The sequence below is a fragment of the Harpia harpyja genome, chromosome 2 (assembly GCF_026419915.1).
Source record: "Harpia harpyja isolate bHarHar1 chromosome 2, bHarHar1 primary haplotype, whole genome shotgun sequence".
In the NCBI taxonomy this organism is placed as follows: domain Eukaryota; kingdom Metazoa; phylum Chordata; class Aves; order Accipitriformes; family Accipitridae; genus Harpia; species Harpia harpyja.
Window position 1 is genome coordinate 39,832,734 of NC_068941.1, and position 24,783 is coordinate 39,857,516.

Sequence of the window (24,783 nt, forward strand, 5' to 3'; positions counted from 1 at the left end):
GCCAAGGCTGCCTCAGCATGGAGGCCTCAGGGTGCACCGAAAGGTCCCCAAAAGTCCTAACCCAAAATTCCTTGGGGAGGGGACGGGACCGAACAGCGCCGGCGGGCTCTGCGGGGCCACGAAAGGCGCAGAAAGGCCAACGCGCCACATCCCGCGACAGAGCTGCAGCGCCCCCAGCCCCCCCCCCCTTTTCCCCCGCGCCATTGGTTCCGTCCCGCTGTGGTACGTCCCAGGGGGCGGGCCGCCCGCCCCCTCCCGGCGAGATGTGGCTCCGCTCTCGCGAGAGCGCTGCCCGCCGCCCGCAGTTCTCGCGCGAGCCCCACTCTCGTATAATCTCGCGCGAGCGGGCGCTTCCGGCCTTTTCGTCGGCAGGGCGGGACCATGGCGGTCGGCAAGAACAAGCGCCTCACCAAGGGCGGCAAGAAAGGCGCCAAGAAGAAAGTGTAAGGGCGGCCGGGAGAGGAGGAGACGGGGCCCGGGGGCGCCGGGCGGGACGCCGGGGCGGCAGGATGCCGTGGATGGGGGGCGGATGGCGGCGGACGGCGAGCGGGCCGCTGCTGTCATGGCGGCGGACGGGCGCGGGCCTCGCCTGGATGCGGGGCGAGCTGCGTGGCGGCGGGGGACGGGACGGGACGGCTGCCGCTGTGAGAGCGCGGGTCCCGGCCGGGCCGGGCTTCCTGCAGCCCCGCCGTGTGCCCGCTGCCCCGGCGCCGGGAAGGGCCTCGGTGTGGGGAGCGCTCCGCGGCCGTGGGGCGTGTGGGAGGGCAGGGCCAGACCCGCGCCCGGCCCCGGCTCCAGCCCCGGCCCCGGCCGTGGCTGTAATCCTGCGGCCGCAGGCCTGGCGTAGTTTGCTCGCTGTAGAAGCTGGGGTTCTGGGGCGGCGTTGGTGCAGGCTTCGTTGTGTCTGGTGTCTTTTAGCTGCAGAAGTCAAGAAATGAAGGGGGGGGGGGTCTTCGTGGGGAAGTTGGTTAAAGTGCACCGCTTGTGTCGCTCCTGAGCGGTAGCCGGAATTGTAGCGCTGTATGGTTTTTTTCCGTCATCTTAGGTTTATGATGTTTCTGCAGTTGATTTCTGTCTTTCTGAAGTAAATTGAAATGAATGCCTGCCTCACTGGAGTGGGTAATGCTGACCGTCTGCATTCACATACTTGCCAACCTGTCCATGTTAAACTTGAAAGCCCAAAATGCTGATGTTTGCATTTCCATTTTGCAAAGCGTGTGGGGAGGAAGGTCTTGCTTCAGACCGATTTAATCTGAGAAAATCAGTAAGAAAATCTTTTCTGCTTTATTTAAATTAAGGGTTGATCCTTTCTCCAAAAAGGACTGGTATGATGTCAAAGCACCAGCAATGTTTAATATCCGAAACATCGGGAAGACACTTGTCACCAGGACTCAAGGAACTAGTGAGTAGTGGGGTTTTATGCAGCAGAGGGAGATGTATTTGTTCCATGTGCTAGCTCCAAATGCGACTCGATTAAAGAACTGCTGACAAATAGTTTTTGCTCATAATACTATGAACCTGGCAGTTTTAAAAAAAAGACTCTAACTTAATTGCTTGTTTCGAGTGAGTGTTCTTAAGTTGACAGAGTTGTTTAAATAAATGAGCTTAGTTGCAGGGAGGTTAATGTGGCGTGGTCCTTGTTTGTACGAGAGTACCAAACCATGGATATGATATGAAAGGACATGCCTGAAGCTTCTTATGACCTGCTCTTGTAACCTGACAAGTTTGAGGAAAGTTAAGAATTAAGGATTCGTTCTGATTATCACAGGGACACGTGGTGACAGTGCAACAGGAGACCTTGGTCATGATAGGATCATAAAGGAGCATTGTGTTAGAAGAGACTGAAATTTGAAGCTTATAGGTAAAGAGATCTCTGTTGATAGCTAGGATTGCTAACTTAATGGGAGCACATGTAGATGTATCACAGAACGGTAAAGGTTTTTTGTATGGTCTGGCACACCTTAGGAAAAGGAAGCCTTTTGGAAGGTTAGCTGTGTAGAATGGCTAAATAGAATGGCATTATACTATTCCGGTTGCACTTAAAAGTTACAAAGATGGTCATTATTTTGAACTGTATACATGTGAAACAAGTAAAATAAGGTCACTGTAAACCAGGCATGAGTAAGCTAGTGTTAAAATGGTTAATTGTTAGAGGTGGAGCTGTAAAATGACTGTACTTAGGTGTTTGTTGCTGCTTTATCTCTGCTGAGCACAGGTGGATTTTTATGTTTTCATTATTGTTCATTATTTCCAAATACTTTGTAAACCCTTCCACTTAAAAAAACCCCAGACTGTTACACAGGCTGGAATCTGCAGTGTACTGGTATTTGTGCTTAGCATCTGATATAATTATCTTAAAAAGATTGCTCACAAAGTTAACAAAATATGTTATTTGGTTCTCTAAGTTGATTTGATCTTGTTCAAGATACGTATAGACTTCAGAGCTGTGAAGCTAGTGGCATCACCTACTATTAGAAAACATCAAATGGAAGTTCAGTATCTGATTTGAATAATACTTTTCTAATGTTAATAAAAGGTGTTTTATTTTGTTTCATATTACAGAAATTGCCTCTGATGGACTGAAGGGTCGTGTATTTGAAGTGAGTCTGGCTGATCTGCAGAATGATGAGGTTGCCTTCCGTAAATTTAAACTGATAACTGAGGATGTTCAGGGCAAGAATTGTCTGACCAACTTCCATGGAATGGATCTCACCCGGGATAAAATGTGTTCCATGGTCAAAAAATGGCAGGTGTGTAAGGAACAAGGTCTGCATTCTGGCTAGTGCCTTTAGGAAAGGAGGTAACCACTGATGCATTGTAAAGCTGTGTTTGAAGTGGCATCAGCAGATATTAATCAATGTCAGGTGCATGGTTTTGAGAAACCTGTCCATCATGTTGATGATAAATGACTGTTTCCTTTTTAGACAATGATTGAAGCCCATGTAGATGTCAAAACTACCGATGGTTACCTACTGCGCCTCTTCTGTGTGGGTTTCACGAAGAAGCGTAATAACCAAATCCGCAAGACCTCGTATGCCCAGCATCAGCAGGTTCGACAGATTCGCAAGAAGATGATGGAAATCATGACCCGAGAGGTCCAAACCAATGACCTGAAAGAAGTTGTCAATAAGCTGTAAGCTTTGGCCGCGTTTTCTTTTTTCTCCGATACAGTTTAAGTAGTTGTTTGTTGGTCAGTTGTTACTGAGTACTTGGGGAATGCTGGTGCTTCGTGTACTGCTTGGCAGAGACCAGGCAAGGTGTGTCTCATTGAAAAGCTGATGTGCCATTTTTTTCAAATACTCTGTTAGTCTCTGCGTCATATTTGACTTTTGTAAACCATCATGTTTGCATAAATGTAAAATCAGGCTCTCCAGTTTTTTTGATTCATGTTTCTACAGACTAAAACTGGAATTCTGATCAGTTGGGGCTGTGAATGTTCTGGGTTCTTCTGACAGAAGGAAGTTTTCCAAAGTGTGGTGTTTGCTTCCAAAAGTTTGATTGCAGATTTGCTCTCAAAATGAGCACATTTGCACTACCTATCTATCTATCTATATCTCCCTCCTAACATTGCAAGGAAAATGTCTTCGAATCTAGACATATTTGAAGAAAATTGTCAGAGTGTGAAGGTAGTATTGATGATGCAGACTTCTGTAGAATATTATGTATTCTTAAGAATTCTTTTAAGCCTGCGTTGCTGATGAAGAAGCAGGCACAATTTTTAATGTTCTGGTACTGATGTGCTCTCTGATTTCTCAGGATCCCAGACAGCATTGGCAAAGACATAGAGAAGGCGTGTCAGTCCATTTACCCTCTTCATGATGTCTATGTCCGCAAGGTTAAGATGCTGAAGAAGCCCAAGTTTGAATGTAAGGCAATCACTGCAAATGTTCAGTGTTCTTAGTGGAGGATGTGGGAAGCTGTTAGTTTAAAATGTGTTTGCTTTTGGATAAAGATGTTAAAACAGCATTGTAAGTTTAAGTAGCTGTAGTAGTAAAAAGGCTTGTGCTTCTAGTCCGGCATTTGGCTTTCAGGCTTGAAAGCCAAGCAGTGATCATTCAGTTTGGAGCTTTTTTTGAATTCTTGCCTGAAACTGCTGCTGAATGTTCAAAGGCTTTGGCTTGGGAATGAATGATGACAAAATGTTTCGGTCCCAGATGACATGGAATGATTCTATTTTCCCATTTTCTGACATTCCCATATAATGCAGTAGTAGGTTCTTGACTTTACCTCTCTTTAAAAAAAGTTTAATTTGCAATTTCATTATGTAGCACTTATTTCACTGCTTGTTTTTGTCTGACTGTCAGTTATTGCGCCAGCATCTCCTTGCATGAGCTTTTTGGAACAGACTTGATCGTACCTACATTAAATGTTCTGGTGTTTTAATTTGTATATGATGAGCAATTCAGTAATTGAAAAGTGTTTAAATAGGTGCATCTCTCACTGTTTATAATACTTCCTCTTTTTAGTGGGCAAGCTGATGGAACTGCATGGTGAAGGTGGTGGTGCTGGAAAACCTTCTGGGGATGAGGCAGGCACAAAAGTAGAGCGAGCTGATGGATATGAGCCGCCCGTGCAAGAGTCTGTCTGAAACTAAAAACTGATGGAAAATAAAAGTTTTAATATACAGAACTAACGTTTGGTTGCCTGTATTGCTGCTGGACAATATTGGATATGTGGATGGGTTTTTAATAAGGTAAAACTATTGCCTTGGTCTAAACAAAAAGAAAAACTTGTTTTGGAGATCTGTTTTTCATGATTGGTGTTGTGAGATGGGTGGAAGAAGGTGGGTTGTCCTTTTTGAAAGGTGGAAAGTGCAATACCAAGGATTCTGTATGTTGTTTTTTCCCAATAATTTTGGTGCCCAGAAAAGAAACCTTGTGGGTGCGTGCAGAGCTTGTGTTGGTGAAAGGTGCTTTAAAGAGGAGCATTTTACAGGGCAGATGGGGTGCCACACAGGGAAACTTACTGTTCCAGAATTTTTTGTTATAGGGAAGTCTTAGGGATTTATCCATACTACTTAACCTGAGAATTACGTATGTGTATGTTTAAGCTTCTTGGTGGTAATTTGATACGACCTCTCATGGGACAGAGTTGGTCTCTGATAGTCAAAAGGTGTTAAAAGATCTTTAAGCTGCAATTTTGATGATGGAAGCAGTGTTAGTTTTGAGCAGTATAGAAATGCAGAATATGCTCAAGAGTAGGGTTGTATGTAATTTTTTAATCTCTATCAGAACCGAGGGGTAACCGTAATCACAGCTGAAAAACCTGTGGAACTTCAGGGGAAAAAAATTCTATCATAAAAAGGCAATAGTCTATGTTTGCTGAGTAATTTTAACAGTGCTTTTTCCATTATCCAGTAGCATTGTCGCTTGTTCAGCTTATGCTGGCTTAAAAATTGAAGAGTGTGTTTTTCTGGCTAAAACAAGGAGTATTTTGCATTATTGGCATGTTTTGTTTAGAATTGGGCAACAAACCTAAAGTTTGTGCTATTAGATTATTCGCCAGTTTGTGATTTAAAGCCTGAGAACAAAATGGTATGGAGCTGCTTGGGGCGGTCACTGAGATGGTGGTGGTGGCTCCTGCAGTCAGCTGTGAAATAGCTCAGGACAAGAAATGAAGGAAAGTAAGGAAATGTTACTGTTGCAACAAAGATACTAGGGGAGAAGTAGAGGGATGCTACCCATGAGGGCCGTACTCTGCAGTGTTGGGGATTTTCACCTTTTCCTACTTGGTAATTCTGGTTTGGAGCAAATAATATGCCAAATGAAAAGTATGTTTTCTAATTTAGAAGACTGCAGGTGATGTGATTTCATGTTGTGATTCTAAGTTACTATTTTAATCGGAAGGGGAGGATATTTAGAATAACCCATGACTTAATATTCAGGTAACCATCTTTACTGGATTGTAAATACAGGCCTACTTGTTCTGCTTCTTCCAGTTTGTGTAGTGGAACGGTAGTGAGTGCTCAAAGCTATAACGATGCTGGAACAGGAGAAAGGAATAGTGCTGCTTTTAATCTTCTGCTTTGCCCTTTTCAGCTGTACTGTTGAGGCAGGTGTCATCCTCATCCAAGAGTCCCAGTCAGTCATATTTTTGAAGCCATAAATTGCAACAAATGCCCCTTTACTTCTCTAACAAAAATGAGAACTTTTTACTGGAGTTGGGAAAAGAAACCATGATTTAGGGTCAGTATGCTGAGGTTGAAAATTCTTGAACCTGCTACAGGAAGTTTTAGTGCAGGTGTGTACATATATGTATATGCACATATTCAAGCCCTGTATTAGAGGAAGATCTGTCAGAGCTTTCTCATAATGGATGTGTGTTGGCTGCATTTCCTCTGCTTTAGCAACAGTTCCATCAAACAAATGCTGAGGGACTGCAACTAGCCTGTACTCTGTAGACTGGGAGAGTTAGAAATCCTAAAGTGGTGTTTCCGAGCTTGCTTCTGAAAACTTACATGTCTTTTATCCTGTACTTTTCCCTTCAGGTGTACGTCTGAGGAGTGCATGTTGCAAAAAGGCTAGTCCAAGAGGATTTGGGGAAAGAACAAGAGCTTGCTTTTTTCTTTTTTTTTTTTTTTTTTTATTTTTTGAGCAGTAGACTGCTGGCATTACCACGTAGGAGCGCTGGGTAAATGTATGCTCTGTGAAATGATTTCAGATGGGGGAAAAGTAAGCAGGAAGGGAAATTTTAAACACCCTCTGTACAAATATCAGCTGAAAAATCACGGTGTATGAATAGCAGCAATCAGCAGAGCACATGCAAGTTATGTGTAGAATTGCCAGTCAGCTCAGGGTCAGCCTGTGTCTTCGTCATAAGTAATCTTGCCACAGCATGAGTAGATAGAGCATCACTGTCTTGTGCGATACCATGCGATGACAGCTGGTTGCTGCAGGTGGTAAGTGTGAAACGTACCCAAGTCCGAAGACTTGAATAAACTGCGTTAAAGCCATCAGGATTCTCTGAGGGGTCTGGACTACTTGTAAAGGGATGTGATATTACTCTCTGATTTGTTTGGGGGTGGGGGGTTGGTTTTTTTGCTGTTGTGTTAAATACGTAAGCAGAATGAGATCCATAAAACTGCCATGTCAGGTGGAAGGCTCAGCTCTCCACAGCATAAGACAATAAAAATGCCATCATGACTGACTTAATTATAAAAATTTTATTTGGTTAAATACATTCTTAATTTACAGAGGTACCATAATAAAACTTACTGGACTTAACAAAGATTTATTTAGGACACCGTTAATTGTACACACAACAAAGACGTCTTCCTGAAGATATTTCCAGAGGGTGGATCAAACAGAAAATGTTTCGATAAATGAGGCTTTTATTATCATACTAACGTATGGGGGTCTAGCTGAATTTCAAGGTTACAGCTGAAATTTGCTACTAGATTGCAGTTAGGATTTGTGCTCCACCCCATTCTCGGTTTTTTTTGCGGATTATGTACTGTACACCTTAGGAATTTTATGTTATGATCTGTATGCAGCTTCATGGTGATATGAGGCATTGAGTCTTAAGAAAATACCTTGCCGTCAAAGCCAAGCATCTAACTTGTTTCAGTTTTAATAAATACGCTGGTTTAGCTGCCTGCAGTAATGCAAGCAGCCTTCAGGTGGCACTCCTTGCTCTGAATGTAAGGCTTTGCTGCTCTTCCTACCCTGCGTAATAGGGAGGAGTAGATTAAAATAAAGCAGTGGTCTTATCTACTGACAGGCACTGACTTTAAACATTCAGTGGAAGTTACAAAAACAACTGGTTAATACACAGTTATAAAAACGGGGAGGAGGAAATAAAAAAAAATATAAAAATTCAGTTCTACTTTTGAGACTTGTATCAAAATCTTAGAAAACTGCGCCAGACAAACAGTAAGTAAACATCGTACACTTAAGCCTCATCCACCACCACAATGATGCAGTATGTCTTTGGAGGATCTGGGTATTCTGTTTGTTGGTGTGGGCTTTGCTTGGTTCTGCTATTCTCCCCCTGCTGTGCTCACTGGACATTCAGGAATTGCGTTGGCACAGGTCATGTTGGAAGAAGCCTGTTTTAACAGGGTGATCCACTGAAAGTTTATGGTTGAAAAGTCTTGAGTGGGCTTGCAGGAGTCAGGAAAGCTATCTATCTATGTATTTGTTTCCTTGGATTTCTCCAGAAGGAGATGGCTGTTTGTTAGAATAAACAAGGACCTTTGGAATCCCCTGGCAGGAGAACTTGGAGAGTGGGAAGGGTTGTCTTCTGAGGTGGACTTATGTTAAAGTTTGATTACACAGGAGTTATGGATAGACTTGTTGGGGATGGTAAAACTGAGTAATAGCTGTATAAATTATCATGTTTCCATCTCTCTAGAATAGCACATAATTTATAATTGGTTTTATAATGTTAATCCTCTTAATGAAAGTAGAAATCCAGTTCTCTGCTCATAAAACTTTGTGTGATCTTCATCCCCCAGTTGTGCAAATGGTATTGGTGCAGTTTAAATGCACAATGCTTCACATTCATGAAGCTTCTAGAGAAAAAAAAAAAACCAGAGGGCTAACACCTGTGTCTATATTTGCAAGTACCATGGCATAACAGTGACTGCAGAGCGAAATGGTGCTGAGGGCCTCATGTCTGTGCTCCGTGTTCCTGAGGCTTGCTTCAGGTGAGCTCCAGTCTGCTACTGAGACTGGATGCCCCTTCCCTGTTGTAGGGGAGTTGCAGTTTTGGCTGTAAGCTTGTTTCTGCCTGCTGTGATGGTAACCAAAGTGCAGGGCATGGGGAGGGGAGGGCTACCCTCCCCAGCTTGCTCACACACCAATTTAGATGCACCCTGATCTTTTGTAGCAGTAGGTATTTGTTGCTGTAATACTTAGACCTCGTATTGATAAAGTTGTAGGTAGGCACATCACTAAGCCAAAACTATCCCGAGGTCAATCATGATGATTCTAGTTTCCAGTCTCTATCTACCACTCAACTGTTGGCCCTTTTGCAACCTGAATTTTCAGACCCACAAAGAAAAATCTTGTAAGGGTATCTTGATACCTAGTGACCTGCATCTCTCTGAAGTAATGACTCATGCTAACAGCTTACTGGTTCCTTTTTGTTATATAGTACGAAAGTGATGGAATACTGTCAGCAGTGAAAGAGCTAACTGCAGCATAATTCTTTTTCTGTTCCAGTCTGATGAAGTTAACGGTTAATCAAGATGCATTTAACTATTTTGTCAGAAGCCAAGGGTTGCAAAAAGGAATTTACTACCAGAAGTTCCTATAATGTGAAGCTACCTCAATCATGTCTGTCTAAGTTTGTCATTCAAGTCACACTGCTGCTTTTTACTAAATGCCTTTGTTAGAGCTGCTTGAAGTAACCTCTTGCCAGGCGTGTTTTCCTTAAGGCCTCGACAGACCATTTATAATGATGCTCAGTATAGTTGGTATGTGGTAACAAACTGGAAACTAATCCCATGTCTGCTGAAAGCTAAAACCAAGGCTGTATAATATCCTTCATGTTAAGGATAGGAATAGTGTTGCTGAAGTATGTTCCAGTGCTTGAGTGATAAATGAAATGCAGAGTGAAGACTGGCTTTCCACTTACATGAAGGGGGTGGAGGGGCAAATAGTTGGAATAGTGCAGCTACTGCATGGAGGGGATCTGAGAAAGCTCAGTAAATGCTGTCTGTCACAACTAACTTCAGCTGGAAAAGAAGGGTACGATGGTGCTTGAACAGTGGGCAGTAGAAAAATCTAAACCTGTATCTGGAAAGGATTTGGGGGGAAGGGAAGAAGGTCTAAGATGATTCATACTGATTTGAACATTATTCTTTAAGAGGCAAAATACTTAAAGTTTTGCTTTTGTGATCTTCCTGTATGAGCAGCTTGGGCTAAGAATAGAAGAATACTACACAAGGATTTGCTTCGGAGTTTTCCCTCTTACCAGTATTAGATTTGATATTTTTTCTACTACAAAATATCAGTTATCATCCTTATCCTCTAAGTCATAAAACACGTGGATTTTACTCCTAATGTGGAAGTCAAGCAGTAATGAAACCTGAACATCAAACTTGATCTACATGCCGAGTGCTGTAATTATATCTTAAAAACAATTTTTTAAATTTGGATTTTAAAAGTTTTTAAAGAAGCCCAAAGAAGCTTACTTTATGCAGACTTTGTGCATGATAAATGTAATACCAGATAGTAAACATACTATTTATTACTTATGCTATTTAAGTTAAAATGGTGTTGCACCACAGTATTTCCCTAGTTGGAAACTGCTAAAAATCCTGCTTGTATTTGCTCTCAGAGCATTCATGAAGCATGACTACATACACTGTCACAAAAGACTTAGATTTTCTTATTTGACTTCAAGATACTAGTATGACTCTCTAGAAAAAGTAGTGCAAAACATTGATAGTCAAAACATGTTGTCTTTGCTGTGCCTTTAGGATAGAAAACATTCTCTCCCACATGCAGGGAGTACAAAGAGAGGCAACACTTCACGGTGTTTTTAAAATCTGAACAAAGTTCTTGGGAAATATCCCAGACTTTCCTTGTATCTCTCCACTCATCCAGTCCTCGTCTACAGATTCCAGCTCTGTTATTGTATCACCTGCCTGTAAGAGAAGGAGTAATGTGAGCCAGTATAGCTTACTATCAATGTTAATGCATGCATAGCTGATGTTATTCAGAAGCAATTAATATCAAGCAAATAGAAGCAGGATGTGGCCAGTCTCTTCTGTTGGTTACATCTCTTCAAGATTGTTTGCCTAAACCAGCTGAAGCTTCTCTTAGGGTAAATACTTGTCTATGCTGGAAAATCACTGCCTTCTGGAAGGAAAAAACAGCACTGCTGGATAACTTCTTGTGTTGCTTAAGCTCTCCAGGTAGGTAGGTACATTGGAGAGCTGGCTCACAGGCCCCCACCTTACTTGTTATTTGTGTGTATTTCCCTGCTCTGTTATGAGGGTTTATTTTCTTAAGCCTCCCCCCCCCCCCCCCCAATGTACTCCCAATATTTTCCAGCACTTGGAAACTTTCCTCTTTCCTTCAGAAACTTTCCCAGAAAGGAAAGCAATCGTTTAAGTAGCTCGGTGTGGCTGTTCAAAATAAACTGCAGCTCCTGTGTTTGATACTTGTTCCTGTTTTCATTGTCCCATGCCACACTCTTCATCTGAAGTACTGTCATGGCCCTGGCCTTTCTTCCAGTACCTCTGTTCCCCTTTTCTGCTTTAAAGAATCATCTATCCTTTCAGCATTGCAAGCTGCTAATGCTGAAACTAATTATTTTGCTAGTTTTAAAAGAGAAAATAGTGTGTTCCAGCTGCTAAGCACAATTTGGGGCCTGCTGTGAAAGTCTGCTGTTTCTCAGGAACTTGCTTTTGAGGACAGAGTTACCTAAATCATGACTTTGAATCTACAAGGGCATGCTGCTGCTTGTTAACGCTTCTTAATATTATCTGGGCATCCAGCAAGTATTTCATTTCTCCCCACGTTCCCATGGTAACTATGTATTTTGCTGCCAAACTTTTAGAGTTTGCTGTACTAGGTGTCCCTTAGAGGCATTGCTGCTGTAGCACTGGCACTCTTAGTATTATCCTCCTTCTCCCTGCCCTCTTTCTAGTTAAAAAAGAGGCTTCCTTGACTGCATCAACTGATCAAGAACTGAATGTACTGCAAAATGAGGTTTGTTTCTTATGTTTACTGAATCAGAAAAGTCAGAGGAATTCTGCCACTCCTGACCTCTTTTCAATGTCTTCAGTGAAGATTTTGCCAATATGAAATGGAAGTGGTAAGAGCAAACATTTTTTTAGAGATACCGTTTATCAAATGTGTTAGTATCTATGCCTATTCTATATGCTTCTTTCTTGTTCCAAGCCTATTTTCACAGTGGAAAAGTTATTTTTTAGTATTCTTTAGGAGCATAAGACCATTTGGAAAATTGGGCCAAGAGAGGTACTTACTTTGAAGGAAAGCTCATCTTCATTTTCTCCATGAAAATCATACAGAGCTTTGGCTTTTCCTTTCTTCCCTCCTACAGACTGTGACAGCTCTACCCTGGCTGCAGAACATGGACAAGACAAGTTATTTTGACTGGAGTGAAATAAATCCCTTTCTGGAGAAGTTTCCTGTCATTTTCATGTTTTCTCCCCTCTCGTGTGCTACAGGGTGTCCAGATGTTATTACTACTGCTACTTGGCAAACTCACTGCCCTACTGGAATAAAATGAAACCAGTTCATTTTACACTACATGGTTCTGCTTCTAAGAGGACTAAATTTAAAGTTCACTTACTTGAACTCTCCAATGGCGATATTGAATAAAAGCTGTCTTTTCCTCTTTGTATGTGGAGGTGAAGCAGCACTCAGTGTGTGCTATTTGCCAGTTATGTGGAATTATATCTCCTGTCAACTTTCACTTGTGGCTTTACTTGCAAAAACTATGGGCAAAAAATTGTGATTTTCTGTGTCCTCTGTGAAGGTTTTGACTGCATTGATTTCAGGACCAAACAGAAGCTTGAGGAAAGCAAGCAGCATTCATTCCTTGCTTCACCAAGGGCATTACAATACTTCTGTGCCAAGACGCAGCAGTTGCAGTTATTTACAGGTCTGCCAGCTCTTTGGCTGTACTGCAGTGTTTCTCTTCAGCTGAGGGAGAACCTGGCTCCCCCCTATCTTTTGTACCCCTGAATTCCTACTAAAGGCAGCTCAATGGTTCTGTTTTGCCTGTGTCCAAACCACACTTTAAACCATCCCAGAATCTGTATCATGTCCCAGCTTACTTACTGACTGGAGCATTATATTGCCATTATTGGAGAGGGTGGTTCAACACTTAGTTTAGCTTTAGGATATTAAGGAATGTGGTGGCGTGTGGCTTGTTAATGCAATGCAATAGTTGGGTTCTCCCAGAACTCTGTCATGACTGTCACCACCCAAGGAATAATCAATTGCCATCTAGCAGGAGCACTGTACCTGAGCAGGTCTGAACAAAAACTGCTGGGAAAATCCCTTCCTTTTCATTCAGTCTTCCTCTATACCATGCCGAATCTACTTGTTCTAGTATTTGGATGTAGTCTCCCTTTTTAAAGGATAAATCATCTTTGGTTTCTGCTGTAAAATCATGAAGCGCTTCACACCACTCTACTGAGCATCTGTTGTTCTATTCAAGTGAACAGAAGAAATGCATTAATTTTAGAAGCGTTAATGGAGCCCATAAGCTGATAGATACTGGTGAAAGCAGCTGTACAGAACAGGGGTGTCCTGACTTTCTCTCAGACAATAGTGTCACTGCAGATGTAGACTAGAATGGCATTTCAGCAATTACCACAGAATTTCATCTAGGCTCAGAGATGCATTCCTTTTTGTCATTGGTGGCAGGGGACAGGATTAATAAATTCAAAATTAGACCACTGCAGCAATACTTAAAATAGAGCTAACAAGAATTTGCTTAAGGGCAAAGGACAAAAATTTACTTATGTTAATTTGCCAGAAGCTATGAATTCAATCAATTCAGGCCAACCGTCAGAATTCAAGATGTGACCATGCAGCATTGTGTGCTGTGGGAGTTGTGTTATATTCAGGTTTAAAGTTGTGCAGCTAATCTGACATTATAATAGAAAGTCTATGTAAATCTACGAAACCGCTATGTAAATTCTGGCCCTTACCTATAAAATTTTATTACCTGAGGAAGGGAAGAAGAAACCTCCACCTTATTCTTCAGTGCTGCTCCTGTACCTACACAAGTGAAGCACAACTTAGAATAGCAGCAATGACTATTAAAAACGTTACTAGAGATTTTAGATATTCAAAGTAATTATTAAGAATAGCTTCTTAAGAAGTGCTACTATTCCTTTTGATTTTTTTTTTATCTGTCTTCTTTCCCTTTCTGCCTCCTTCCCACGTTCATCGTGCTTTTGGACTTTTCTCCTATATGCTGCCTACATGCATGCAGTACAAAACCATGTTCTTGAAGAGTTTTGCAAACGCATTCATACCTGTTCCAGGCAGATCTTCAATTACTTCCACGAAGTTCAAGGGGAAAATTCCACATGTGCCTCTGAGCTCTCCTTTGGCCCACTCTTCATTTACATATTCTTTAAGGATAATAGTTTCACCTTCCGAAAAACTGAGCTCATCTTTCTGATCTCCGATGTATTCAAATCGTGCTACACATCTTGGGCCTCTGCACAAACAAAAGAGAAACTTACTTTGCTTATTTATTATTATCGCCCACTTAATAATAAGACAGCATTGTGCAAAATATGGATTGATATCTTTAATTAAAATGATGAAAAAATGCACTGAAGGTAGAACAGGTGGAAAACCGGGGTCTAGCCCTGGTTCTCATCTCTTCTTTCTGAGGAGGATGAGTATGGAGTCTGGAGGAGCTGGAGGCAACTTCTGCATCCCAATTCCTGTCTGTTACAGTACTTTGCATAAGACCCTATTTCTCTTCCCAACAAAAACAAAAACCATATCACTTTGTTTCTGGGCTACCTGTCCCATTTTATATTTTTGCCTATATCCAAGTAAGTGTCCAGATACACTTTTGTTAAGAGTTTGATGTTTTTTTGAGCTAGCATCCAATTTAGATGCAAACAAACATGAGTGGGGGGTAGGTGCTGTGTATTTGTCCCAAATACATGGAGGTGTCATAAGTGGAAGCTAGTTTTTATCTACTTTGACAAACTTTATTCTGTAAAGTCTATCCCAGGCACGGGGAAATAACTTATCTATCGAAGAAAGAAACATCAATGCAGCATCTGATAAATTTTACATAATTTGGTAGAATACTGAAAAAACTAAATTTCTTCCTTACTTAAATAGGTTTAATAATTTAATAAACTAATAAAAGAAATTTAAGAAATTACTCTAAGAAAATTTTTGATTTATCAGAAATACCATGCCAGAAAAAAGTGATAATAGGCTTTAATTCTTTCTATAGGATTGTAGCATACAACCAACGTAAGAAGCTTGATTCCCACCCCTGTCCCCCACTCAGATCTTTGCAAAAGCTTCAGGACAGAGCTAGCACTTTGTTTCTTTCTTACCTGCAGAAGCAGCTTTTAAAAAGCTTTTAAAAGTTTCATTTAAGACAAGCCAAGCTCTATCTGAAGAACAAACTGAATGATCCCATTGATACTAGTAGTTCCTGCCTCTGCCTGAATTTGCTTTAATTGCTGCAGTGAATGATTACAAAATCCAGTAAATCATCATAGAGTAAAAACAGCATGAAAAGTTGTTCCTTGCCCACAAATCTTAGTACAAATTGTTTGCAAATCGGAAATGAAAGTGCTTGAAGTACATTTGATAATTTGATCTGGGGAACTTTAGATTCACCTGTACAGTTATAGATTTTAAGGTTAGATAGATTTCTCTACTTAAAGTACAGCTATGTTCTGCCCCATTTTATCTTGTTCTTTCAAATGGGTAGGAGCCCTACCATGTTACATCTTATGAGGATTCTAGAAGAAAGTAACAAGGCCAGGAGCAAAGAGAGGAGAGTGCAATGCTGCTGAAGTTAATCAGATTGGTTCACAGTTTCTGTAACTAATTTTCATGAAAAATTATGGGAAATGCTCTCCTAATACAGCTCATAAGAGGAAGGAAAGTGAGTGGACTATATCTATATAAACTTTTATTATAAAGTGATCTACCAATTTTTTGAAGCCATGAAGTGAGTTTTTAGAATTTTTTTTACCTGAATATGAGTCTTACTAAAACATCATAAACTTTCAGTTTTGAGAGCTTAATTTTTTAAATATATTTTGGTGAAGAAACTGTTAACCATATTAACCTCAGCACAGATAAGACCTGCTTCAAAGTTATCTTTCTTTTTACTTCCTAGTAAATCGACATGAGAAAGAAAGTAAGATTTATCTAACTCACTTAATACATTTTGATGAACAGGGTATTTTTTTCCTGTTGCCTTCTTCTGGAACATCAATCTATTAAGACAACAAAATAAGTAAAATCTTTCATTTCAAGCTCATGGCAACATAACTACAATAAGCTTGGAACTCGTTAAAATAATCTGTTTTTCAGCTAAGCATCAGCTCCAGTTATGACCTCCACGTGATGCTCTATAGTCCCTGGCATGCTATGATATATGACCATATTAATGTAGATTTCAGTTTTGTATGCCTGATTTCTCATTTTTCAGTCTCATGCAAACAAGGAGCACTATTTAATGTTTTCTGTTATGAAGCTGGTTTACTCTTTCTACTTGTGGCACGATTGATTGACAGAATATGGGCCTGGATGCTACTACAGGTTGTTGCATTTAGCTCCCAACTTTCAATTGGTATTTGCTCTCTATTATTTACTAGCACAATATATCACAATAGACAAAATTAGTGTTTACACTTATCCTTTCTGGGCTTTGGTAGCCAGCTGTCCTCCAAACAAAAATACATCTCACAAATCTCACTTGAATTGGATAAATATAATTTAGAAAATCAATACATGGATATATCAAACAGACAGCATTCAAGTACTTTATCATAAGAAGACTTCAATTGTATTTTTGGTGTGATGTGAAGCATGATCTGTGAGATGTATAAGACTACAAGGCTAGAGACCCTGGCGAGGAGCTTTGGGTTACCGCTTACTATAGCATTAGCCAGTTCCCATAGAAATGAACGAGAAAATGTTTCATTAGCTTTTGTGAAGGACTGGAGGAAATCATGCTGGCTGTCCTTTTAGGACAAATAATCTTCACAGTGCTCTTTCTAGAGGAGCTGGTATCTGTGGTGCTCTGAAGGTTCTATGGAAAGTAATAACCATGTATTATTGTTAGGTGTCCAGACCTAAGCTGCTACCCAGCTCAATACTGTAAAACATACTATAGCGTATTGTATAGAGACCTTGTATCAAGATCAAATCTGACACGAATGAACAGGAGAATTCACTCAGTAAATTAGCCTCATGTACTGCACTTTTTCCTTTTTTTTTTTTTTTTTAATTTTGCTGAAACAAAAGATTTTTGCACTCAAATGGTAACCACCTTTTACAACTAAAACAGAAATTTGAAACACATCTTCCCTAGCTTTTAAGAAGTTGTATGTGTCTGCATCAATGCTGAATTTGACCCCAAATACTCATTCTACTGCTTTAACATAAAATCTTTTGTCTATTAGCCACCAGTAGTAACAAGAGCTTTTAAATTAAATTGTTGGTCTGTGTAGAAGCAGCTGATCAATTTAGCTAACAAATCTTTCTTGTGAAAGCGAATAGAGCATAGTTCTATTATTACTACCCCTGAGTTTAGTTTTTATTCTTCAGCACTTCTCAAATCTTAAAATTTTTCTCCAATAACACCATTACAAACTAAACAGACACCCTATACTCTCTGGCAGTTACCAAATACTTGGTATTGTCCATGTAGCAGCAGTGCTCATCTCTGCCAGCTGTCCCGGCTCGACACAGACACTTACTGTCTAATGCCCAGCCATACACCTTCACTGCATCCTGGTGTCAGTTTAGCATTCCTCCATGTCCATATGGCTGATGTGGATAGCCCAACAGCCCTTTCTACTGTCACAAAATGGACTTCAATCTCAGATTCAGGCTTGCAATAGATTTGACCCAGCTTTTGATGCAGTGAACCATACTGTATCCCTTTTAAAGATGAGGCACTCAATTAATTGCTATTGGGCTCCAAAACAGCACCTGTCTCTTGCCTGCCGTTTACTGTCAAGTGTCACATTCAGTAACAGGATTACTTTAAGCTGCTCATGTGCAACAACACAATCTCCTTGCACTGTGCCAGCACAACCATTTGTGCAGCCACTTAGGCGAATTGATCCAGCCAGGAAAAAAATATTCTAGGAAGAAAAAAACATGTTTCATTGGGCTCAGCTGCTGCCCTGACCTAGTTCACTACATGGCTATAAAAGTGGTGATTCTAGCACAGTTCAAGTGACAAGAAAATGAGAGAAGCTGGGGGGTTGGGGGAGGCACAAAAAGCAACCATCTTACTTGGTCTTGATCCTTACATGCAGTTGTGAAAAATAACCTTCTCTGTAGACCCTGAGAAACCACCCAGGTTAACAAAGAGAATCTGGTAAGGGCCACAATTTTCTCACTTGGCTTCAAATTAACAGCAAAATAATCCCCAAAACACAAGTCAGTCATGCCAAATCAAGCATCTTTCTAACACCATACAAACAAGTTGATATGTCTTCTGTGCTGCCAGAGGGAAAAGAGATTATCTAAATACAGAATGGAGTTAAACACACAAGATCTATAGTAAAATAGAACCAGAAAACAAATGCAATAGGATCTTATGTAGCAATGTATACAAAGCCTACATACAACTACTTTAACAAAGCTGGCAGGAAATATCCCTGTGCGATTCCCACATTTTCCTCTGTACCACTCGGTATCGATTTTCTCCAAAAGACAAACAGTGTCTCCAGAATGAAGGTCCAAGTCATCAGCATGCTCTGTAAGACAGCATCATTTCAGTTAACAGTAGTCGTCACACTCAGTGATTTTCTTTAACTAAAATCTGCTTAATATAAATATCACAGACAAAACCAGAATGAGTTTTCAAAAAGTCTTAATTATACTTGATAAACCAGTTAGCTTTAACTAAATTGGCCCAACTATAGCTAAACCCATGGATTTGAACAACTCTACATGCAGATCTTATAGGCTGAGCTTCCTCATCCTTTTAAGCTCTAATTCCTAAGAAAATGCTTCCAGAATATTCACATTTACTTACCTGCAGGAAAATCATGCAGGACTACAGCATGAGGTGCACTTGTGTCAGAAACTTTTGGAGGGTGGTTTGAATCCTGACAACAACAAATAAATCCAAGTAGTTTATAAATCACAGAAGATACTAACAGAGATTCTCTGTGACGTACTCTGAAAGTAATTTTCTGACTTTGGACACAATGTTGTTCTGGTATCAGAGAATCACCTTTGGAGGCAACAGTTAGTACTGGTCATATAGCTATGGGTCTGAATTCTGTATGCCTTTCGCCAGTGTAAACCAGAATGCATTTCACCAAAATCTACTTTTGAGCCAGTAAAAGGAAGGGAAGGCATACAACTTTTCCCAGTATAGACAAAGCCTCAGCTACCTCTGTGAGTCAGAAATCCAGAGCGTTGATAGCAACTCTCATTGCAAGGGTCGTGGCCAAATTTTGCACTGCTGCTTGGTAGTGCGTGCTGTGAATTATTCTTCCTTGCTTGGACAGAACACCCCAGCCCAACTCTTGCCCAGCACACTGAGCAGGGGCAGCACATCTGCCGACTGCCAAGCATTTTAGAGGGGCAAGCGAGCCACTAGGCCTTTGCTTACAGGAAGATAACGCTGAGGTGAAATGACAATTTTGTTGTGGGATCTTTATAAAGGGAAATTATATTAAAAATGCTGAGCCTTCTTCCCCATCCCGCACACTAGGAATTTTCAGACTGTACTGATGAGAATCACTGTGCGTGAATTACATTCAAAGTAATTCATTGCATACAAAAAACCCAACCAAAAAAGCCCGACAAAGATAATGCCAGAATAATATGAATTACAACAGGTAACAACAGATTGCATAGAAATCTATTTCAGCCATGTAGGTTTCTGATAATAATCAAAAACCTATCATAGCCATAACTTATACTGGCTACTTAATATTAATACAGTCATGCCCTAAAACCAGGTTAGGTTCTGTAGAAGCAGAGAGAGGAAAATACTTTGAAGTCTGTATGTCAAAGTCAATTCATTGATATATCATGTACAGCACTTCATAAAACTGCTTGCTTATCTTTTGCCCACTTTTCAGATACTCAGCCAAGGGAGTGATTATCTTTCTATGAGACAGAGGAACTTTACCAGTTTCCTCTCCCTTCTGGCACTCCAAGTAATTACTGTTGCTCTGCCTCGTAAGCAGAATGTCCCTGTGCTATAAGGCAAATCACCATTATTAGGTTTTGTTTTGGTGGTTGTTTTGTTTTTATTAAAGAAACACAAGGATTTAATAAACCACTATTACATTTCTCAGTGTAAACTTTAAAGCCTAAAGCACCTGATACAACAGGAGTCTTGCTCATTAAATATTTATCAGCAGAAAAAAATGCCTTACCTTACAGGACAGTTCTCCAGTGTTCCTGGGAAGACAATCTTCCTTGGCAACTCCATGAGGCACAGGTAGCTTGAATAGAAACAGAGGCAAATGGAAGAGTTTGTTTCACTTCTAAGCACCTGAAATTCCCACTGCAAGTGAAAGTGGTCAGATGATGGAACTATCCTGACCACCTACTACAGGTAACTGATTTACGAGTCCAGTGGAAGAGGGCAAGCTCCTTTGGAAGGCATTCAGAACAGACTGCTGGTGATACAAACTGCCACTTTGAGAAACCCAGGTGTTGTCATCCACTTTAACAGTGTCTTAGCCACCTAACTGGTATCATACCATGTGGTAGGTACATGATGTTCAGCAACACACTGACACAGAAATGTATTCATTTGTCATGGAGGACACTGAAAAAAAAACCTGGGAGGAGAATTTCAATGACAGTAACACTTAAGAGCAGGGAATGACTAGTGATCTGCTACTGAAAAAAATATAATCTACAAAAGTATGTCACACATTTCTTATGTAAATGGGTGTGGCTACACAAGAAAGGAAGCAAAATGCTTCCCTTATCTCAAAGCTGATCCTACTATCAACTTAGATACATCCTTTTCTCTCTTTGTTGCTCCTCTGCTCCACCAAGGATCTAAATGCAAGAGTGAAGATCAAAAAGAAGGCAACAGAAAGCTTCCATTTCATGCTGAATGTTGATGTTGTTCATGCTACTGTTGTGTGGGTGCTGTTTTTGACAGCAGCACTGGTTCAAGGAGTCACCAGCTCTGATCACTGACCAGTTTCAAATATCTTGGGAAAGACTCTCTCCATTTTTCTGTAAAGTTGATCCATTTATATTTAATATTGCCTAACAACACATGCAATACCAAAAAGAAACACTTTTATAATGAAAAGGCATGGCATCAATAGAATGAAACTGTAAGATAAGTGATGTTACATTCCTCACTCTTTGCAGGCTTGATTAAGCAAGGTAACTACTTTTTAAGTTCTAATGCTCCCCCAATTTTATTAAGCATTTTGACATATACAGGGAAAAAACAATACGCAAATGCAATTATTTAACATCATTTTACGTGCTGTAATAGAATTCTGAACTGGTGACTGTAAAAAGAACCCCTAAATCCCAAAAGCTATGCATTAAAGATATATCTATATAAATTACATATATACACAAAAATACACACACATATATCTATACTTTGCATGTATATATTGCTTTCTCCAGTATTACCTTACAGTAATTATTACTATTTATCTATTAGTATTTTCTAAGGAAGATTATGCTGATAGATGCACTTTGAAAGCAACATAATAGTAACATACCTTACTACCTTTTTCACTACTATTTTAACCAGCACTGTTTTATTAACAACAGTCTCAGATAGAGTATCTCAACTCTCACCATGTATTTATTGTAGAGAGGATGACCCGGTTTAGGTCTAGGAGGTAATGCTGGATCTGGATTTTTAAAGACTTGACTTTTTGCTCTCTTGGGTCCCAGTCTGAACTTGCTGGGTCTTTTATCAGGAGCGATGTCAGAAGTAGATCGTGAAAGAGCATCCTTCTGGGAGGAGGTCTTGGCTGCAGAGAGTTTTGGTGGAGGTGGCCTTCCAGGAACACCTTTAGGTGGGGGAGGTCGAGCAGGTATAAATTTTCCATCCACAGGCCTAAAAGTTGGGCAAACCATCAGAGAAGTATGCGTATTGATAAGCCTGCCACCTCATCCTCCACCACAGCCCTAGCTATAGAGCATGCAATAAGGAAACAGGACTCATGATGACCTGGGCTGTAGAGTGTGTAGTATCTGAAGCTTGCCGGGAATATATGAACTCTTCAGACACTGGGACTGGATGATCAAGTCCTCAGACAGATCCTTTGACTACATATTTCCAACTCTGCTTACCACTTCTGCTTATCGACAGCCTGCCAGCTTTCTCGGGAGCCCACTACATAAGCAGAATTTCTTTCAGCAATTCACCTTTAGACAGAGATTTTTCCGAAGCTGCCTCAGGATGGAGTTCTTCTAGTGGAGAGCTTTAGTGAAAGCCCTGAGAAGCTCTGCTGATCTAGCTGGTCTTCAGGAATCAGCCTAGCTCATTCCCTGGGATGTCACTTACCTGACGTGACTTTTGGGCCTCTGCTGAAACTCATGACATAGGACACCACTTTGCACCATGGCATCAATAGCAGAATTTACTATTTTTATGCAACAGATGTCTACTGCAGAAAGAAAACACCACTGCAAATACTTGAGTTTTCTAGCAGTGCTGGAGATACCACACTCTCATTAGTGTACCAGTAGTTTAGAAACCAAAATCAGAGACTAGTAAGTGACAGTGGTAATTTTTTAAAACATTTAAATCCCCCTTATTAAGCAATGATTAAAAAAAGCTGCCTATACAGTACACACGAGCCATGATTTTTAGAATCAAAGAGCGTGGCCAAATCAATAATTTGTTAATTAAAAATCACCTCTGTTATAAACAAGCATTATGTACATAAAACTTTGGCTTCCTGTTATTAAGAACCCTGGCACTACCACTATTCCTAAAATACAATATTGTTGTATTGTTATTGGATCTTCAGCCAGTTACTGCATGTTTCTGCTACAATTGTCTCTCCTTTTTTCATATAGTGTAATTCAGCATAATTATTTGCTTGCGTGAATTCCTCAAGGGTCTGTAAAAATTATCATCAACCACAACAAATGTGCATTAGTGGATCTTTGGAGTATCCTTCTGACATATATTGTGAGTGTCATCCACCACTCGTGAAGATACTAGCACTCTACTAATACTCCTGGTAAGAGCTCTCTACTACTATTTGTGTATGGATTATTTTTTAAATTTCAAAAAAATTTTCCACTTCTGTTCAACTTCCACCTCTCCCCTTTCTTGGCCTCATCCTAAACTAAGCATTTTTAATATTGACAAAAGGGGAAATTCCAAGTTAGACTGCATTAAATGTGGAAACAAATCAACCCATATGTTTGTAAGGAAACTCAACTAAACAAGAAAACCCTAACAAGCAATTCAGAGTATTATGATTGCTTACTTTAAAAAAAAAAAAAAATCCATTTGAGCAGAAGAGTGAAAGGACAAAATGTTTACTGTAGTTCCAGAGACCTTCAGGAGAATCGGGAATGCTCGTATGATAAACAGAACGGGGGAAAGTAACAAGCCCGTAAGGGGCAATAATGAGGTGTTTCTTTGTAGGTACTACCATATTCTTTCCTGTTAATGAATACTTATTATTATTGGTAGACTAAGTTTAATAACTGAAAGATTCTCTTTACCTGACACAACAGAGCAAACTCTTGTGTTTAAACCCACAGATTTAGAGTGCAGATGCTGAGATAGCCGCAGTGGGCTAGCTAGCCAATGCCTTATCTTCCTCCAGTTTGCCTCTGGCATTTAGTGGACCTGAATTTAAGGCTGGTCCAGCTACTTTTGCCTCTGCAGGCCTTCTTTCTTGTTGGTTCAAAAGAATAAAAAAACCCAAGGTTATCACTGATAAAAACCAAGGTTATCATTGATTCTGCACCTTCACAGGCGTTTTAGGTCTGAAGTGAACTGTAGAAACTAGCCAGTGCTTCTGGAAAGGTGCTGGCCCAGCATCTGCCCTTTTCAGGGTGGCAGCATCTGCCACCTCCATTCCTTCACCACTCAAACCCTGGCATAAGTGCAAGGGCTGTTGATCAAAAGGTCATGCAGGAGGGGATGTTCTATGTTCAGCTGTGGGTGAAAAGGTTAAAGATGCAGAAAGGAATGACTGTCAGCAGCCACTGTACATTAGCTGAAGAGCCAAACAGCCGTCCTCCTATAATCTCCCTGCTCATACCAATAATGTACAAACAAGTATTAATCGGCTAGCAACTTGGTCCTGCCTATTTATTAGTAAGCATACTACCTATCCAAGCCTATTGAGTTAGGACTAGAGTTGGTGGTGTCTGCACTGAGACCAACTAGGCAAACTAACTCGGAAACACCACTTTTAAGTGAGTCACTGAGGAATTGCACTTACCTTGGGGGTAGTACAGGTTCTAGCTGAGGCACTCCACCCTGTTCTGAATGATCCAACTCCTACAAAGGTTCAAAAGAAAAAAGCCATTTCTTTAAGCCTAAGAAACAAAAATGATCTTGCTTAAATGATGCATTTCTTATATTAAATGATGCATTTCTTATATTAAATTATATCACATCCTACAGACAGGAAAAACAAGAGTTTCTGTAGGTCTGAGAATTAAGTATTATGGTGTGTTCTAGCATTTTAAAGTCTTGTTGGACATAGAAGGAGATGTAAATAACCTCGCTGACTACCTGAATCACAGCTTAAATTGTGCATTAGGTATGACCCAGCCCTCTTTTCCTACTACATGGGAGTCAGGGCTTAAGAGGCAAATTCAGGAGAGTCATACAAATGTACAATTTCACTGCCCATAGGATTCCAACTACTGCAGTTACATTATCCATTTCGATTTGACAGATGAAACACTCTGAACAGGCTTAAAACAGAGAACATGACATTGATGCAACTCACACAGCACAGAGTCTCTTGCAAATAACATTAGCTCTCATTAAAGTAGCCATCTAAGTACGTTTCCTAGAGGTCTAACAGATAAACCCTGGTGACTCTTTCTCTGGCAGATTAAGGTGTCACTCCTCCCAGCTGCCCATCCTGACCCTGCCAGAGATTACTACCCTGTAGCAGAGTCA

At 40.5% G+C, this 24,783-nt stretch overlaps 2 protein-coding genes and 1 non-coding gene across 6 annotated transcripts in view; 2 read left to right on the forward strand and 1 right to left on the reverse strand.

The window, feature by feature from the left end:
* Window positions 1-257: 257 nt before the first annotated feature.
* Window positions 258-4,629, forward strand: RPS3A (ribosomal protein S3A). The gene is made up of 6 exons (XM_052777141.1): window positions 258-443; window positions 1,299-1,402; window positions 2,563-2,750; window positions 2,925-3,133; window positions 3,757-3,866; window positions 4,467-4,629. The coding sequence occupies exons 1-6, from the start codon at window positions 382-384 to the stop codon at window positions 4,586-4,588; spliced, it is 795 nt and encodes a 264-aa protein (XP_052633101.1). The 5' UTR covers window positions 258-381; the 3' UTR covers window positions 4,589-4,629.
* Window positions 4,124-4,193, forward strand: LOC128139111 (small nucleolar RNA SNORD73). Its single transcript, XR_008234227.1, has one exon. It is a non-coding gene; the product is annotated as a small nucleolar RNA SNORD73 (small nucleolar RNA).
* Window positions 4,630-7,147: 2,518 nt separating the features above from the next.
* The window catches only part of SH3D19 (SH3 domain containing 19), a 116,803-nt gene continuing 99,167 nt past the window's right edge, over window positions 7,148-24,783 (reverse strand). For all 4 annotated transcript variants that reach the window (XM_052777063.1, XM_052777054.1, XM_052777044.1 and 1 more), the window contains 11 exons: window positions 24,092-24,150; window positions 21,471-21,735; window positions 20,063-20,131; window positions 18,703-18,775; window positions 18,291-18,421; window positions 15,864-15,922; window positions 13,970-14,157; window positions 13,657-13,709; window positions 12,948-13,134; window positions 11,942-12,039; window positions 7,148-10,594 (listed from right to left, as the gene is read on the reverse strand). In XM_052777063.1, the coding sequence (XP_052633023.1) occupies window positions 10,478-10,594; window positions 11,942-12,039; window positions 12,948-13,134; window positions 13,657-13,709; window positions 13,970-14,157; window positions 15,864-15,922; window positions 18,291-18,421; window positions 18,703-18,775; window positions 20,063-20,131; window positions 21,471-21,735; window positions 24,092-24,150 (1,299 nt within the window). In that variant the 3' untranslated portion in view covers window positions 7,148-10,477. The remainder of the gene's footprint in view (window positions 10,595-11,941; window positions 12,040-12,947; window positions 13,135-13,656; window positions 13,710-13,969; window positions 14,158-15,863; window positions 15,923-18,290; window positions 18,422-18,702; window positions 18,776-20,062; window positions 20,132-21,470; window positions 21,736-24,091; window positions 24,151-24,783) is intronic.

What these genes read in the sequence shown, in the direction of transcription:
- RPS3A (XM_052777141.1), top strand. Translation starts at nt 382, where the DNA reads ATGGCGGTCGGCAAGAACAAGCGCCTCACCAAGGGCGGCAAGAAAGGC. An exon ending in CACCAGGACTCAAGGAACTA is followed by an intron (nt 1,403 to 2,562) that starts GTGAGTAGTGGG and finishes TTCATATTACAG; the next exon opens with AAATTGCCTCTGATGGACTG. An exon ending in CCATGGTCAAAAAATGGCAG is followed by an intron (nt 2,751 to 2,924) that starts GTGTGTAAGGAA and finishes TTTCCTTTTTAG; the next exon opens with ACAATGATTGAAGCCCATGT.